The 14750-nt window shown below is 37.5% G+C and overlaps 1 protein-coding gene across 2 annotated transcripts in view; it reads right to left on the bottom strand.

Annotated features, from left to right (window-relative positions):
• Nucleotides 1-12762, bottom strand: part of atg7 (ATG7 autophagy related 7 homolog (S. cerevisiae)) — a 56517-nt gene extending 43755 nt beyond the window's left edge. Inside the window, exons 1-12 of one of the 2 annotated variants that reach the window (XM_023426816.2) lie at nucleotides 12699-12762; nucleotides 10810-11021; nucleotides 10580-10634; nucleotides 10237-10354; nucleotides 10029-10106; nucleotides 9783-9899; nucleotides 8671-8817; nucleotides 8349-8437; nucleotides 4977-5098; nucleotides 3586-3676; nucleotides 3318-3462; nucleotides 1786-1944 (exon numbers count right to left, since the gene is read on the bottom strand). In XM_023426816.2, the coding sequence (XP_023282584.1) occupies nucleotides 1786-1944; nucleotides 3318-3462; nucleotides 3586-3676; nucleotides 4977-5098; nucleotides 8349-8437; nucleotides 8671-8817; nucleotides 9783-9899; nucleotides 10029-10106; nucleotides 10237-10354; nucleotides 10580-10634; nucleotides 10810-10981 (1293 nt within the window). In that variant the 5' untranslated portion in view covers nucleotides 10982-11021; nucleotides 12699-12762. Of the gene's footprint in view, nucleotides 1-1785; nucleotides 1945-3317; nucleotides 3463-3585; nucleotides 3677-4976; nucleotides 5099-8348; nucleotides 8438-8670; nucleotides 8818-9782; nucleotides 9900-10028; nucleotides 10107-10236; nucleotides 10355-10579; nucleotides 10635-10809; nucleotides 11022-12275 lie in introns of both variants that reach the window. The other variant, XM_023426814.2, reaches the window with a different exon arrangement.
• Nucleotides 12763-14750: the final 1988 nt, after the last annotated feature.

Raw genomic sequence — 14750 nt, 5'->3', positions numbered from 1 at the left:
CAGTCAGACAGGGAGTGATTCACACTGTGAGATATAACGGAAGAAGAGACAGGCGAGCTGGGGGAGGGAGAGTTCTGTGATGCCAGCTCTTAGTCAGTTTAGGTAAAACTCACAAGTTGACTAGAAGCCCAGAGGGTGTAAACATTTCATTACACAGACTGTGCTCCACTTTCCAGATACATGACTCCGCATATGCATTTAAAAACAGAAAAAATGAATCATAGATTCATAGGAATTCAACGTGATGCTTCAAAAGATCAAAATGCTGTTTTTGTTTCATCCTATTTTAGCCTGTATACTGAGGTGTGATACACTATACTCTCACCTTTTTTGGCCACTAAAAATCCTTCAAATTGGACAATTTAAGAAGGGAAAATCACTTCCTGGTAGAATACTCCATTTAAGGGGTTGCAGAAAGGTTGGAAGCCACTGGGCTAGAAGATGTAAGACTTGCTAACCACATACAAGAGGCTGTAACATCATTCAGCTGGGGGTCAGCCATTATAGTTTTACATGTCGCGGATATTATGAGTTGTGATTTTTTTGTTGTTGTTATTTTTACTTATTACTATTTTTGAGTATTTAATTTCATTTAAGAATAAAACTGATTCATAAAACTGTTTGTTTTAGGATTGTATGAGAGAGACAAATATGATTTTCTCCACTGGTAAGTTCCAGTAGAATTATATTGATACTAATTTGGAAAAAAAAACAGCCAAATACATGCAGATGTGGCTTTGTGTTGTACTACAGGACTTGAAATGCAATCAATAGGCTATCCACACACAATAAATGGGGCCTTCTTCATTTTGGTTGACTGAAAGAATATTAACTGTTGTTGCCTTGGAGAAAGAAAAAAAAAAATCAGCACGCCATTTCTGTTCAGTTCTGTTTGTGTTCAAGATGCAACTCAGTTATTATCATGAGATGTTACAAGGTCATGTTTATTGGGATTTACATGAGTAAACAATGTTAGGTAGAGCACATTCATGAAAAATGTGATGTAAACTGACCACCTACCACTTCCTTACAGTACAAATGGAAAACAACTTAGCAAGCGTGTTATTGAATTTTAACTTTTGTACTTTTTGCTCCCTAATCCTAGCATTACGTGATATTGGGAGGGCAAGCAGAGAGGACAGTGAATCATCTTATCATGAACTGCCTACAGCTTCTTTTAGAAGGCACAGGCCCGCATCAGCACACAGGTGTACACATGATTCACATCATAAATATGCTTTCACTCTGTGATTTTTCAAGTAGCTCAATAAGAGATGGGTGCCCTCTTTCACACCAAAACATAGCCCTGCTGTCGATGTTTGGCTGCTTTTTCATTTAGTAATATAGCAAAATCGAAAACTATTTCCCCCAGAGAGCCTGCTCCTTAATTAACAAAGTAATGAAACCACTAGCATTTATATGCAAGTGTCACAACGCTTCATTTTCTGCATGGTTTGGCTATCACATCTCAGACATGACCAATCAATGAGGAATATGATTACAAGGCAAGCATAAATTAAATTCAGATTGCTACAATGTCCGTGCACTTGTACAGTGGTTAGACTCTGGAAAAACTCATATAGAAAATCAAAACATCTGCATCTGCACTGCGTTTAATTTTAGGAATGAAAACTAGAAAGAAAACTGAAAGCTTATTTCGATATGATCTCAGAGGAGTCGCTTGCTCCTGGGGACTCGATTCTCACATACAAGGTGAGATAAAAAAGGTTCATGTTTCACAGTTTGAGTAGTTTTATTGCTTATTTTATGACTTCAAATACTCACTACGCCAGGAAAGATTTTGGTGAGTCTGTCAACAGCTGCCATGGCTTTGGACTTCCCTCCTCCGAGACAGTCCTCAAACTCATAGAGTGGCTGCCGCACTGGATTGGAGTATGAGATCTTGGCATTGTCTACAAATGTGATGTGTCTCACTCCCCATCCCTGGAGAACAACGGAAAAGCACAAGTCATATATTTTAATCACATTGTTTGGAAATACTTAAGTACTATTTATCGACAAGAACCGTGTCCTAAGCAGCATTTGTAAGCAGCTTGAGTGAGAATTGAGTGGGAGGTTGTTGTGCCCAGTGTGTATTTCAAAATGAATACTTATTGCACTTCCACTGTCATTTTGAAATAATTGATGCATCAGTGTGCAGGTAACACAGCTTGAAGTTATTCCAGCTGCTTTTAAATAACATCACTCTCTGTTTACACAAAGTCGAGCCACACGATCAATTACATCATACCATAGCCAAATAAAACAATAAAATGTTTGTCCATCTTCATAACTAGCAGTTTGTGGTGTATGAAAAATATTTAAAAACCTACAGACTATCAGCCTTTTGGATCTGGTCAGTGAATACAGCACACCTATTTGGTGCTGGGAGGTCCGCAAATTAGCATTATGTTATTATATACAATAATGGGATCCTGAATTATTATGTTATAAATCAAACAAACATTCACACCATGAGAAACCAAAACCTTTTGTTATAGTATTACTTAACACAGCCTCTGACAAGGTTACTGGAGAGCATTACATTACAGCAGTTTCTGGTTTGTATATGGAAATAAATTCCAATACAAAGTCTTTGAGAATGTGATTGAATGGCCAAGGCAAGACAACATAAACTATTTACAGTATACAGCAAATTTCACGGTACATTTCTGTGCCTTGTTCAGCCAGTGAATGTTGTGCATGGCCTGGGGGTGGCCAGGGAGGAGATAAGACTATAATAAATCTTTAGTTTGACTGTAGATCAATGTGGGCGGTGGCTGTCTGTTCCATCTCTCCTGAGACAGTGCTGCTTACATCTGCAGAGCAAATAGTACTGACTCATGAAAATCTGTCAAACAATGTTGATTACTCTGTAAACAGTTGGTCCTGATTCACAAATAATCATCTGAGCTTTTATTTACACATTTAGTTCTCCCCCAGATGTTCATAACAAAATCTGGTTTAACTGTATCAGTAAATTCTGCCTCCATTGGTACGGTACGGTACAGGTTTGACTTTATTTTGAGGTTTTCCACCGAGATTGTTCCAAGTTGAACTCCCACTTAAATCAGGATACTTTGCTGGTTCAATTTTAAAGAGTGTGGAGAAAATTAAAGTGTAATTCAGCGTTAAGTGTCAATTTAAATGCTGAGTGCTGTGCTGAGCTAGCAAAACATTGCTCCATAGCAAATGGTCAAAAACTCCCCAGTGAATCTTTAAACATTACATAATAATATGATGCTGAAAACAGTGTGTCAAATTCCAGTATACCTTCATCCCTCTGCCAGCCCACTGCATTATTTTTCCACCCTTACCATCAGCGTCCTGGCTACATTGCAGCCCAGAGTCCCAGCTCCCAGTAGAAGACACTTTGTGTTGACCACCTTGTCCAGGTCCAGGGTTGGAACCAGCCTCCATCTCATTAGCTTCAGGTTCAGATCCACTGATGACTCTGCAAGTCTGGAGACAGCCAATCAAAATAACTGCGGACCTGCATTGCCCTCAACATTCATTTCAGAGTACAGATACAGAGTAACTGACAGTTATATTCACACTTCAACATATTTGTATTATGTATTTTACCTTTTAGGGTCCATGCATTCACTGAGGTTGACCATCCTGGGTCCCATGGCCCCCTTAGGGTTCTTCTCCCAACCTACACTCTTAGGACACACTGTGAAAAAACACATTGGTGCTGTAAAATGACAGATCTATTACAGTGTGAGAAATAACAATGAAACAGGTAGTGCTCACTTACATCAAGTGATATCAACCCATGAGGAAAGTTTGGTTTTATTTGCTCAAGTTTTACATCCTACATCCAACCTTCACTCCAGTACATTGACAATGAATGGAATTTAGTTTGTTGTGCACACATAAAAATTACATTTAAAAAAAAACATGTCCCTGTTCTGTTGGATAAAACACACTGTGAACAGTTTTCATTGAAAACTACTTTGAACAAACTACTTTGTCCTGAAGAAACAGTCCTATGAGAACCAATAATAATGTGTCAAACACAGAGTGTGTATTTGTGTGAACTCCCTGTTTAAACATACAACAACCTGTCCTGTGACATAAACAAAAAACAAAACAAAAGTGAAAGAAAAGGTGCATCCAACCCTTTGACTTTTATCTTCCCATCTGAGGATCTGAATTACTCATTTCCACCCATGAATTTAGAATTCATGCTTTCAGACTGAATGAAAATCATACCGTCAAATTATCCCAGTTTTTTAAATTAAAATTAGATTTGAAGAATCACATTAAGTAATATGAAGGTATTTGTGGCCAGTCCAGTCATACAGGTGGAAGGATAACACATAACAGATATTTGCATTGAATTTTATTCCTTTTATTTTTGTCCCACACGCACACTCATACAGTTTTGATGCTATGCATTACATACATACATTTCCATCTCTTTTTACTTAAAGTCTGTGTCATCTTGCCTTTAATTGGTGGCAGAGCTGAGCCTGATGTATCTGAAAAGTTGGGCCATGGTGGATTGGTTCATCTCTTTCAGAACAATACCAGAGCAAATAGCTAAATCAATTTTTGCTGCATGTGTATATTGTCTGTGAGTTAATTAAAACCGACCATGTGCTGAAGAAGTAGAGGGAGGTAAACAAAGACACCTCATCTGAACTCAACAAAACCTTCACAGATCACAGAGCTACTCCCTTCCCCATCCTGCTATTACCATTTAAATTACTTTCATCCCTTTATCAACAGATAAAGGAATAATGGAGAAGCTGTGTGAGATTAGTGTGGCTTGAAAAAGGAAGCAGATAGCTTCAGTGGAGAGTGAACTAAGACTGGGGATTTATATCATCAACAATATACACATAAATGTGTAGACACATTCACAAGTACAAATGCATGTACTTACAAAGACATATGATATACCAACACACATGCATGTTACATACTGCCACATGCACAAATAAAACCCCTCACAAATACAAGATTACCTGAGTTGTCGGGAAGATCAGGTAGTTTGACCTGGAAGACGACACTGTGCTGAATGGAGCGGCTTCCCTGCAGAGTTCTGTCCCTAAAACACAGCACCTCCACTGTGTCTAGCTTAGAGCCCCTGACACACACACACACACACACACACAAACACAAACACACACACACACACACACACACACACACACACACACACACAAATAAAGGAAATGTGAAAGTCAATGAAAATAGCACCCACATTATGCACAGATGTGAACTACAACTGAAAAAAAAAAATCATGTGACATTATGAATATCTCGGATAATAGAGTGCTATAGTGTAACCAACATGGAAAATCCTCTGTCTCCCTCTGTAGTACAATAACCAGAGAGATAAATAAGCATTCACAACAATATAAACCACACACACCCACGTACCATCACATTTCCCCTAATATGGTTCTAAATGGCAGATTACAAACTGGAGTGAAACAACTGAACAAGTGAGACATCGCGGCTACACTGTAATTCTAAATTTTTACCTATCCGAGCCAGTATCAACACTTTATGTTTATCACTGATAGAAAGTGTAGTCAAGCACAAGAGTGATGAGGTTTGTATTGGATAAAAACTGCCTCTCATTATAGCCCATGAAGCCTAAAACCTCTCAAAGAATTTGCTGCTGATAAGACCCTGGTATCACAGAACACTACTGCTGAACTGGCCTCAATGAGAGTTCCCTGTTTAAATAATTATGCAATATAAACCTTTTTAAATAGCAACACAAGTGCCAGGAAAAACTAAACTCTCTAGAGAAAAGTGTGGCAAAAAATTACTGATTATGGAACTGAATTTGGAGGTAGACTTTTATAGACTGTGTACATGTTTTTAACTGACAGTGAAACAAGCAACAACTGCAGCAATAATTTTACACATTCTTGGTTGATGATGCAGTACGATCATGCGATGTAACAATGTTTTTATTCATTCTTAGACAGTATCAAGATCAACTAAGAGAGATTATTATACTTATTGTTGTCCAGTGTTATTTTTAGTCAAAGTCATGTTACTGTTCTCTGGCAAATCAATCTGACCCTCCTGATGCATTACCATACAACTTTGACTTTGATTCCTCAGGTGGCAGAACAGCTGTTCATCCAACATCTGGCAACAGAGGCATTCAGTGTTTATGCTCCTGAAGGACGGAACATCCTTCCTGCTGATTTGAGGTTTGCACCTGCACCATAAATGTTTTAAGCATAAACTCAAGAGGCACTTGTTTAATTTAGCCTGTTCTTAACACTTTTTTTCCCTTGTCCTTAGGATGTGTGTTTATGTGTGCTGTCTATGTGTGAACTGGTTTATCAGTCTGTAAATCACTTTAAACCCCTTCTGTTTGAGACTGTGGTCTACCTGTAAACTTGAACTTGATGAAAAAAGCAATGTTAAAAAAAACACATTCATAAACACATAATAAATATAAAGTATTGCTTTGGAACTACTTTAGCCACAGCGGCTAACCAAGTTCTTCCATCAGTGGTTAACCGTATCCTTAAATGTATATTTTTATATTTCTTTTACAATTTGAAACATTTTGTCTTTATTTCTTTCATCTACCATCAGACTTCAATTGTTGGAAGTTGAAATGTTTGAAAAGTTTTCATGGCATGTTAACTACATGGCAAGAACGATGCCGCATGTGGTGTAATGGAAATACATTGTAGCAGATAAACTGCTCATTGCAGTCACCACATGGGATTAAAATGCCTGAGTGACAACCTAAGCTTACATCACTTGTTCTTAATCTTTGTGTAAATATTTGACTGTGCTTCAATAAGGATGCTTGGATTAAATGTTTTGAAATAAATCTGATGCACCATTCACTCAGCAATGGTGTGCTGAAATATTTCCTCTGTAAATATTTCAGTTATATTTATCTCCCCACAAAACAAGCTTCTACGTACCACCGCCATTTCTACAACAATGTGAGTCAACACTCAGCGACTTCTGAGCTGCAACGTTATAATGTATTTCACTTATACTTGATGCCCTGATGTCAACACACATTAGACCAGACGCTGTATGTGGTGTAATGTAAATACAATGCAGCAGGTAAACTCTTGATTGCCAAGTCACCACATGGGATTAAAAGGCCTGAGTGACAACTTTGGCTCACAACACTTGTTCCCCTTTCCTGCTACTAGACTCCACTGTCAACTTTTGAATGGCAGAAAAAAAAGCCAGTTCCTACAGCTACTAAAAACATAAATATGTGGTACAAAAAAAAAATGGCCTCCGAAAGTGTAATATAATCATAATTATATAATTAAAATAGCATCCACTGGCCAGTTTCAAGATGATTCAGGAGTTTCAGGATGCAGCAAATACACTGCATTTTGTGTGCATGTGTGTGCATGTGTGTGCATGTGTGTGTGTGTGTGTGTGTGTGTGTATGTGTGTATGTGTGTGTTTTCACAGTATATGGTGTCCACAGACAGCAGCTGCTTGTGTCACAGATGGGTCCATCATGGGTTAATAAACCAGCCACTGTTGCTCACCCAGACTGAGCAACTGTGTTGTGCAATGTCAAAAACACACACCCACACAAAAAGAGGACAGAGGCAAGTGCTGCAATGATGTGGATCTTCCCTCGCTGACAAATTCTGGGATAAATATTGAAAATCTTTACGCGGAGAAAATAGTCTTGATCGCTAGTAGTGAGGTCATCACATGGAAATGACTGCAAACAAGTATGACCAGTTAACAAAATAAATTGTGGAAAGTCTTACTTTTGTTTTAAGGCCACGATGTGAGCAGTTTGTAAAAATGGATCTTGTTTATCAGAAAATTGTACAGCTCAGTAGACACGTAGTGCGATCTTACCAGCAGCAGTCATGTTGTACAAATCAGGGATCGTTCAAGGAACAAGTGTAATTAATCGAGTTTATCTCTTCCTCGCTAAACTCTTATGACACCATTGTGACTAAGCAGCAGCCAGAGAGTGCATTTGTTTGACAGAAAACCCTTTAATTTTAGATTTTTTTGTATTGATACAAGGCAATACAAAGCTATTTAAGCAATGCCCTCAACTTTGGAAGTTGATATCAGTATCCATAATCACACCTGCTCCCTACACTTCACAGTCAGGAAATCAGCTAAGCAGAGATTTCCTGCCTTTCACTTTGTGGCTTTGTGCCTAAATAAAGGACTCAGTGTGAGCTGCAAAACATCCAGAGTGAAATTAATAACAACGTGTTTTTAAATGCACAGTGAGGACCTACAAGTCTTGAAAACTTCCTCATCTTTTACACACACACACACACACACACACACACACACACACACACACACACACACACACACACACACACACAGAGAGAAGTAGGGTTTACCATCGGTTGGCTAAGAAGACCAGTAGATTTCTCAAAGGCCAGCCCGGATGTTGAGACAGAGTACACGGATCATACACACCCACAGTAACCTAGAAAAACCAAACAAGGTGTGTTTACATTACCAAAGTGTGTGTGTGTATGCATGTGTGTAACACAACAGACTCTAATCTAACGGATGAGATGAGCCGCTACAATTCTAGTAACGATCGAACTTGAATCTAAGAAGGGAGGCAAAAATCTACCACCTTCAGTATAAAATCAAATCCTTTCAAATATTTTGAACTAATACAGAATAAGCATAAAATTATCTTTACATGACTACCTTCTTAGTATCAGTGAAGAATGTATCCCAGTCCCCGAGTGGAGCCAACTGAACAGTGTCATCAGTGTACTTCATTAGGAAGTAAGGAACTGCACTGGTCTCTCTTCTGAGGCACAGTCCATCATAAGCCTCCTGCAAAGCTGCAATCTGAGAAAGAAATAATGAGGTGTCAGTAATGCGCATACAAAGCTCTGTATGTAGACACAGAGCTTTATACATATACATACATGTATGATATATATCATATATCATACTATATATGTCTTACAATGCCTTTGGCACAGATAAGTCTTACAAAGGCATAATATCCACAATTCTGAAATATTTTATTGTAAATATAACGATCAATGAGAGGATATCATCACACTTATTACTGAGATAACTGCTGGTGTGAATTTTAATTTACATAATATGGCTTATTTATGTGTATATTTTACAAGTTACATAAACAATGCCATCTGGCTGACCAAATGCCTTTGCAGTGTTTGCATTTGCGAAAGTTGCACAACAGTTTATCACAGCACTGATTGAACTTTGGCAGGTTACGAATGTCGTCTTGCAGCTTACACGTCTCAGTTATGAACTGTCAAGATGTTACAGAACACTGATTGTTCTAGTCCAGACAAAAGAGAGGGAAAGGGAGAGGGGGAAAAAAATGGAGAAATCGTGCAAATGGAAAACTGCAACCTGCAGCTGGTGTCATGCTGTTCATGAGTCATTCCTTTTCTCTCTTAATGAGGTTTTTTCACTCCTTGGATCCATTTCACTTCGTTATATTGTTTTATGACCTGTACATTTTTAGACAGCCTTTTAGCATTAAAGCATACTTTTCAGAGCTGCATTTCTTAGGAAAATGGTTGAGTGTTAGAATTGTCTTATGAAGAGGAAACTAAAAAACTAAGAGAAAAAGGGTATTTATTCTGATCATACAGCAGGTCAATTGTATAACTTGTGTCTAGAATTTGTGTTTGAGTATCAACACTTGTAAAACCACGTCTTCAAAATCCCAGTAGGGAAAAGAGGAAAAAGTAATGCACCTACTGTGTAATTTAAAGCGTTCTGTCCAAAATACCAATTCCGGTTGTTGTCTAATGACCCTTTTAAGAACCAACCTGTTTTGCTGAGAAAACTTGCTCTAGGACAGAAGGCTGCTGGACGATCTTTATCCCCTCTGGGAAGCAGAGTGCAGGGAAGCAGAACCAATAATAAAAATGGTACTTCTTCAGATCCTGAAAAATAGATGGTCATAAAATGGGATAAATGAAATGCAAAAAGATTGAAAGAAAAACAGAAAGACGGTCACATAAAGTCATTAATATATGGAATCAACACATTTATAACACAGTGTTTATACGCACTGCAAAGGTCAGCAGAATGAATCTACAGAGGATGGATGGGTCCTTCAACGCAGCCCCAGACTGTATGGCATCCCATATCTAAAAGACAACAGTAGATAAAAAATTACCCTCATTCAAGCATCAAATTTTGACAATTTCTGATGTCCATTTTACAGCATTCTCCACCAGAGTCTGTATGTGAATGTGTGTCCCACTGGAAGTCTCTTACCTCCTTGGACTCTTTCTCCAGCAGAGCCTTCTTATCAGTGGTCTTGAACGCATCAAGTGTGTTGGTGTTATACAGCGTTCCAATGGCTGGACAGCAACGAGCTGGGGTTGGACCATCCCTAACAGCAAAAACACATTTCATATTTCCATTAAACTGAATGAATATCCTGTATATGCTACGTACATTTTGTAAACACAGTTGCTTCGCTGCAGACTTACAAATGACGTGATGTGAGAGCTGATCCAAAGTTAGTCCAAACCTTATCTGACCTGGTTGATAAACTCTAAAGGGAGTTCACCCATTCATTATTTTGTTAACAATGAAAACTTCCCCTTATACTTACACATCAAATGCACTGAACTCCAAAGTCAGGCGTGTGGGCAAACCAACTGGGTCACCTATGGGAGAGAAATGTTATTGTAACTTAAATGATACTGATCTAGATTAGCAATTTGGCCTCTGCTGTGCAACTTGTTTTCATGTTTTATATAATCCATATACTTGTCGGAAAAAGTGAAAAACATTAACTGGAGAGTTATCATTAGTATGATACCATACAACCACACTGCTCACCATTGTAGTAGTATCCTTTGATGCATTTGGGGCTCTCGTCCAATCTATAGTCGTCGAGTTTCTTCTGAGTAAGCTGGTGCCAGAAACCTGCCTCCAGAGCACTGCTGAAGGGAGCAAACTGCAGCTTGAGGTCTGCAGCGGAGGACGCTGCTCCACTGGTGTCAGATGCCATCACAACTTCACTAACAGGATGCACGGCCAAGTTCTACTAGCTGTGAAATGAAACAGTTGCAGGTTATAAAACATTTGTCGACACTATAATCTGTCATAAGGTAATTTACAAGGTTACATTCACATTCATAAATTGTAACTAAAAGGCTTAACACAAACACACAACAAACATTACAATAATTTATTAGCTGCTGAGCTCATGACCTCTAATGGTACTGTTTGATACACAATCAAGTGAAGTAAACATACAGCAAAAGGTAGAAACTTATTCAATGAATTAAAAGAGTGTCATATGTTGTACCGATTGTAAAACCTTTTCAGTAATGTGTGACTCTGTGCTATAGACATATCTGACTTGAAATGACAAAATGTATCATCCTAACTCTTGCCAGGTATTGGTCAAAATAACTAAACAATCCTGATACATTTCTAGGGCTGTAGCAATTATTTTCATTTGTTGATTATAGTTGTTTATCTAAAAAATGTAAATGCGCGTCATTCATCTTCATTTTTGTTTTGTCAGACTGACGTCCAAAACACCAAATTATTCATTTTGTAATTATATAAAACAAAGAAAAACGGAAAACCCTCACTCTGTGGGAGAATATCATTTTTTGTTGCATTCTAGCTTTGCAAATGACTTAAAAGAGTAATCAACCATCAACAAAATAGCTGCCAATTAATTTCATAATGACTGACAAATCAATTATTTGACTATTTGTTTCAGCTCTACACATTTCTTACAGCCAAACTTGTGACGGGTATTTGTCACTTCCTTTGACATATCACAGGGTAAACTGTTAATCAATTCATCTCAGAAGTGAAATGATTGTTTGTCTGCACATCCAGTTGCTATGGCACCTGATAACATTAAACACTACTGATGCAAACATTTCGATACATTTTTGGCCAGAATAAACTAAAAAATACAAGGTGAAGTCCAGCAAGTCTGGTTTTATTTGGATGATTTCTTACTGGAAAAATTAGCAGCAAGACACTTTAACCCTTAAACACTTTGGTGCTCCACATGAAAGTTAATGTATTTTTGAATTCCATATTTAATGTGTCAGGACTTAAGACACTTGAGAAGTTACTGTGCAGTGAGTTAACACAGACACACACATGACAGCAGCAGCCTTATTTCCTCTAATGCTTTTACACCCGACCAGCATCTTCACACACCGCACTAAGACGATCAAATGTATTTTCCGACCCGGATGATCAACGTTAACGTTGAACAAACCAGACACGCGATTCTTTGTCAAAATTTAACAAGCTGAGTTTTATAGACTTACCAGAAATCCTTACTTCCTGGTAAAGTTGGTCATGTGATAAGCGGCGACTTGTCAATAAAGCAGTGCAGTATGGGTAAGTAGTTCGTCGGGTTAGCCTCGGTTAGCCGGTGTATAGATGTGTCTCTTGTTTTAAGGTGCAAGCACCATCGAGTAAAATATGAAGAACCAAAATAAAAATAAGAACACACAAACGATAAAGCATGAGAAAACAGATAGAAACCTGTACGCGCCGTTTCTTTTCATGTCGGACTGAACAGATGTGTACAAGATTGTGAGGCTGCAGCAAGTAACGTATGTATGCTTCACTAGCCTATATACCCGCACCACCTCCGGTTTCAATCGGTAAAATCACAGGCCAAACATAACTGTATCGAAACAGGTAAAAAATCTGCAATTCCGTAATGTAATAAAAATGCTACAAACTCATTTTCACCAGAATGGTTACAGGGACATCGGAAATTGGCTTCATCAGGGCACCGATCTGTGCCACACTGAGTTAGGGACCGTCTGTAAACTACACTGCCTGGGAAAAAACGCACGATGTTCACCTACCACTTACAAACTTAAAAATAAAACTTGTTAACCTTCTTTTGATTTTAAAATTTTGTTACATTTTATAGAGCTTCGTCGGTCTCTGTATCAGTGAAGAATTTATCCTAGTCATCTGTACCAATAAGGTTTACGATTTGCAAGTTAAATAATGGTATGCTGAGAAAATGCTTATTAAATACAAGATTGTGTGATTGTGTAGTAATGGGACTTCAGACATGAACACTATCTGTAACATAATCTGTACTGCCTAAGTATAAATCTATCAACCCGTTTGTAAACATATAATCAATTTAAAATCTATATTATCATGGATAATTTGTTTTAATCTTACCAAAAACAAATCATTATTTCATGAAGGTCATGATTGAAAATTAATGATAGTTTTAGTTCATTAGTTGCATTTGAAGATTTGATGTGCATGATAATTAATAGATAAATCAATCTGCAAAAAATAATCTGCAACTATTTTAATAATAAAATAATAAATTTAGGCATTTTTAAGTAAAAATTGCAAACTTTCTCTGGTCCCAACTTCTCAAATGTGAAAATTTGATGCTTTTCTTTGTCATATACAATATAAAACTGGATATATTTTGGGTTTTGGTCAATTTATTTGTAACTTAATTTAATTTTGAGATTATGAAAAAAAAAATTAATAAAAAATTAACCCTGTAGGATCATTAATGGGGCTAATAAGGGGTTAAAGTAATGTAGGTAAATTATTTTTGTTTTACTTAATCATAAACCACCCCAGTCAGAGCAATTGCACAGTCTAAAAGTGATCATGAGCAGAAAATCTTGTTAGCCCTCTCTTACTGTAGCGACATTTGTTGTTATTACTTTCCCCAAAGCAATATAAATAAAACAAATCTAAACAATTTCTGCATAAAATGTAGCTTTTGTCATATGAATTTCTAAAATACGTAATTTTCCTCAGATCTCACCATACAGTTACCTGTATGATGTTCACATTTAACCATTGTCCTGTTCAGTTTCTCTTTTTTTCCACACCCACTAGAATACCTCTTCATTTTGCACAATCGATTCAAGGTGCATTCTGCAAAAGAAACTTGTACAAGTCACAGTAAAATTCACTCGAATTCAACAGGGCACCTTCAGAGAGGTTTTCAGGTCCATGTTTTGCAGAGTGAGCTCTATATCTTTAGTTATTGTTATAAATGCAGTGTCAAGGCAGTTAGCCACTGGCAGGCATGGCAAATATCTGCCATGCCACGTCAGGTAAATTTCCCTCATGCAGTCCATTCCTATTTATACTTTACACATGAAAAACATATTTATTCAACAAATAAGTTCAAATATCCTGTGACATCCACCTCAGAAATCCATGAAACAGACCACTACCTCATAGGGATGTAGAAAGACATTTTTGAGGGTCCAAGGATCAATTTTTAAAAAAAGTTATTTTTACACTTCACAAGTGTTCAAAACACTGTCTTAACTAAAATACCTCTGACAGCCTCAATGTGGCACACTGTAAAATCACCTGATTTATGAACATCTTAGGTTCAGGCAAACATGGATTCCCATTTATAAATAACCAACCATAAATCAGCCACAAAATAATAAGGAGCTAATTTAATCCTTTTCACTCATAAAGAAAGAATGATGAAGAGGTAAAAAGCACAGAGGTCCTCCCTGAGTCACTCACTGACAGAAATGAGTGCTGACACGAAAGGTGATGATGTTATCGCTCGTTGAACTGGGCCTTGGCAGACTTTCTTACAATAACAGTAATAATAATGAAATACAGTCATGTTTGTTTGGTCAAGGGGACATTTCAGCTGAAGAACTTGAGCCTCTATGGCCACCATCTTCTGCACTTCCATGCAACATCTAGAGAAAGTGATAGGGGTTGTATGATATAAAAACATTTATATTCATGCCAGCCTTTGGTTTCATTCC

The sequence above is a fragment of the Seriola lalandi genome, unplaced genomic scaffold, assembly GCF_002814215.2.
Source record: "Seriola lalandi dorsalis isolate HSWRI2012SDOR001 ecotype SW California unplaced genomic scaffold, Sedor1 jcf7180002054840, whole genome shotgun sequence".
Taxonomy (NCBI): Eukaryota; Metazoa; Chordata; class Actinopteri; order Carangiformes; family Carangidae; genus Seriola; species Seriola lalandi.
The sequence above is the reverse complement of the archived record's forward strand: the minus strand, read 5'-3'. Positions and strand labels throughout refer to the sequence as shown.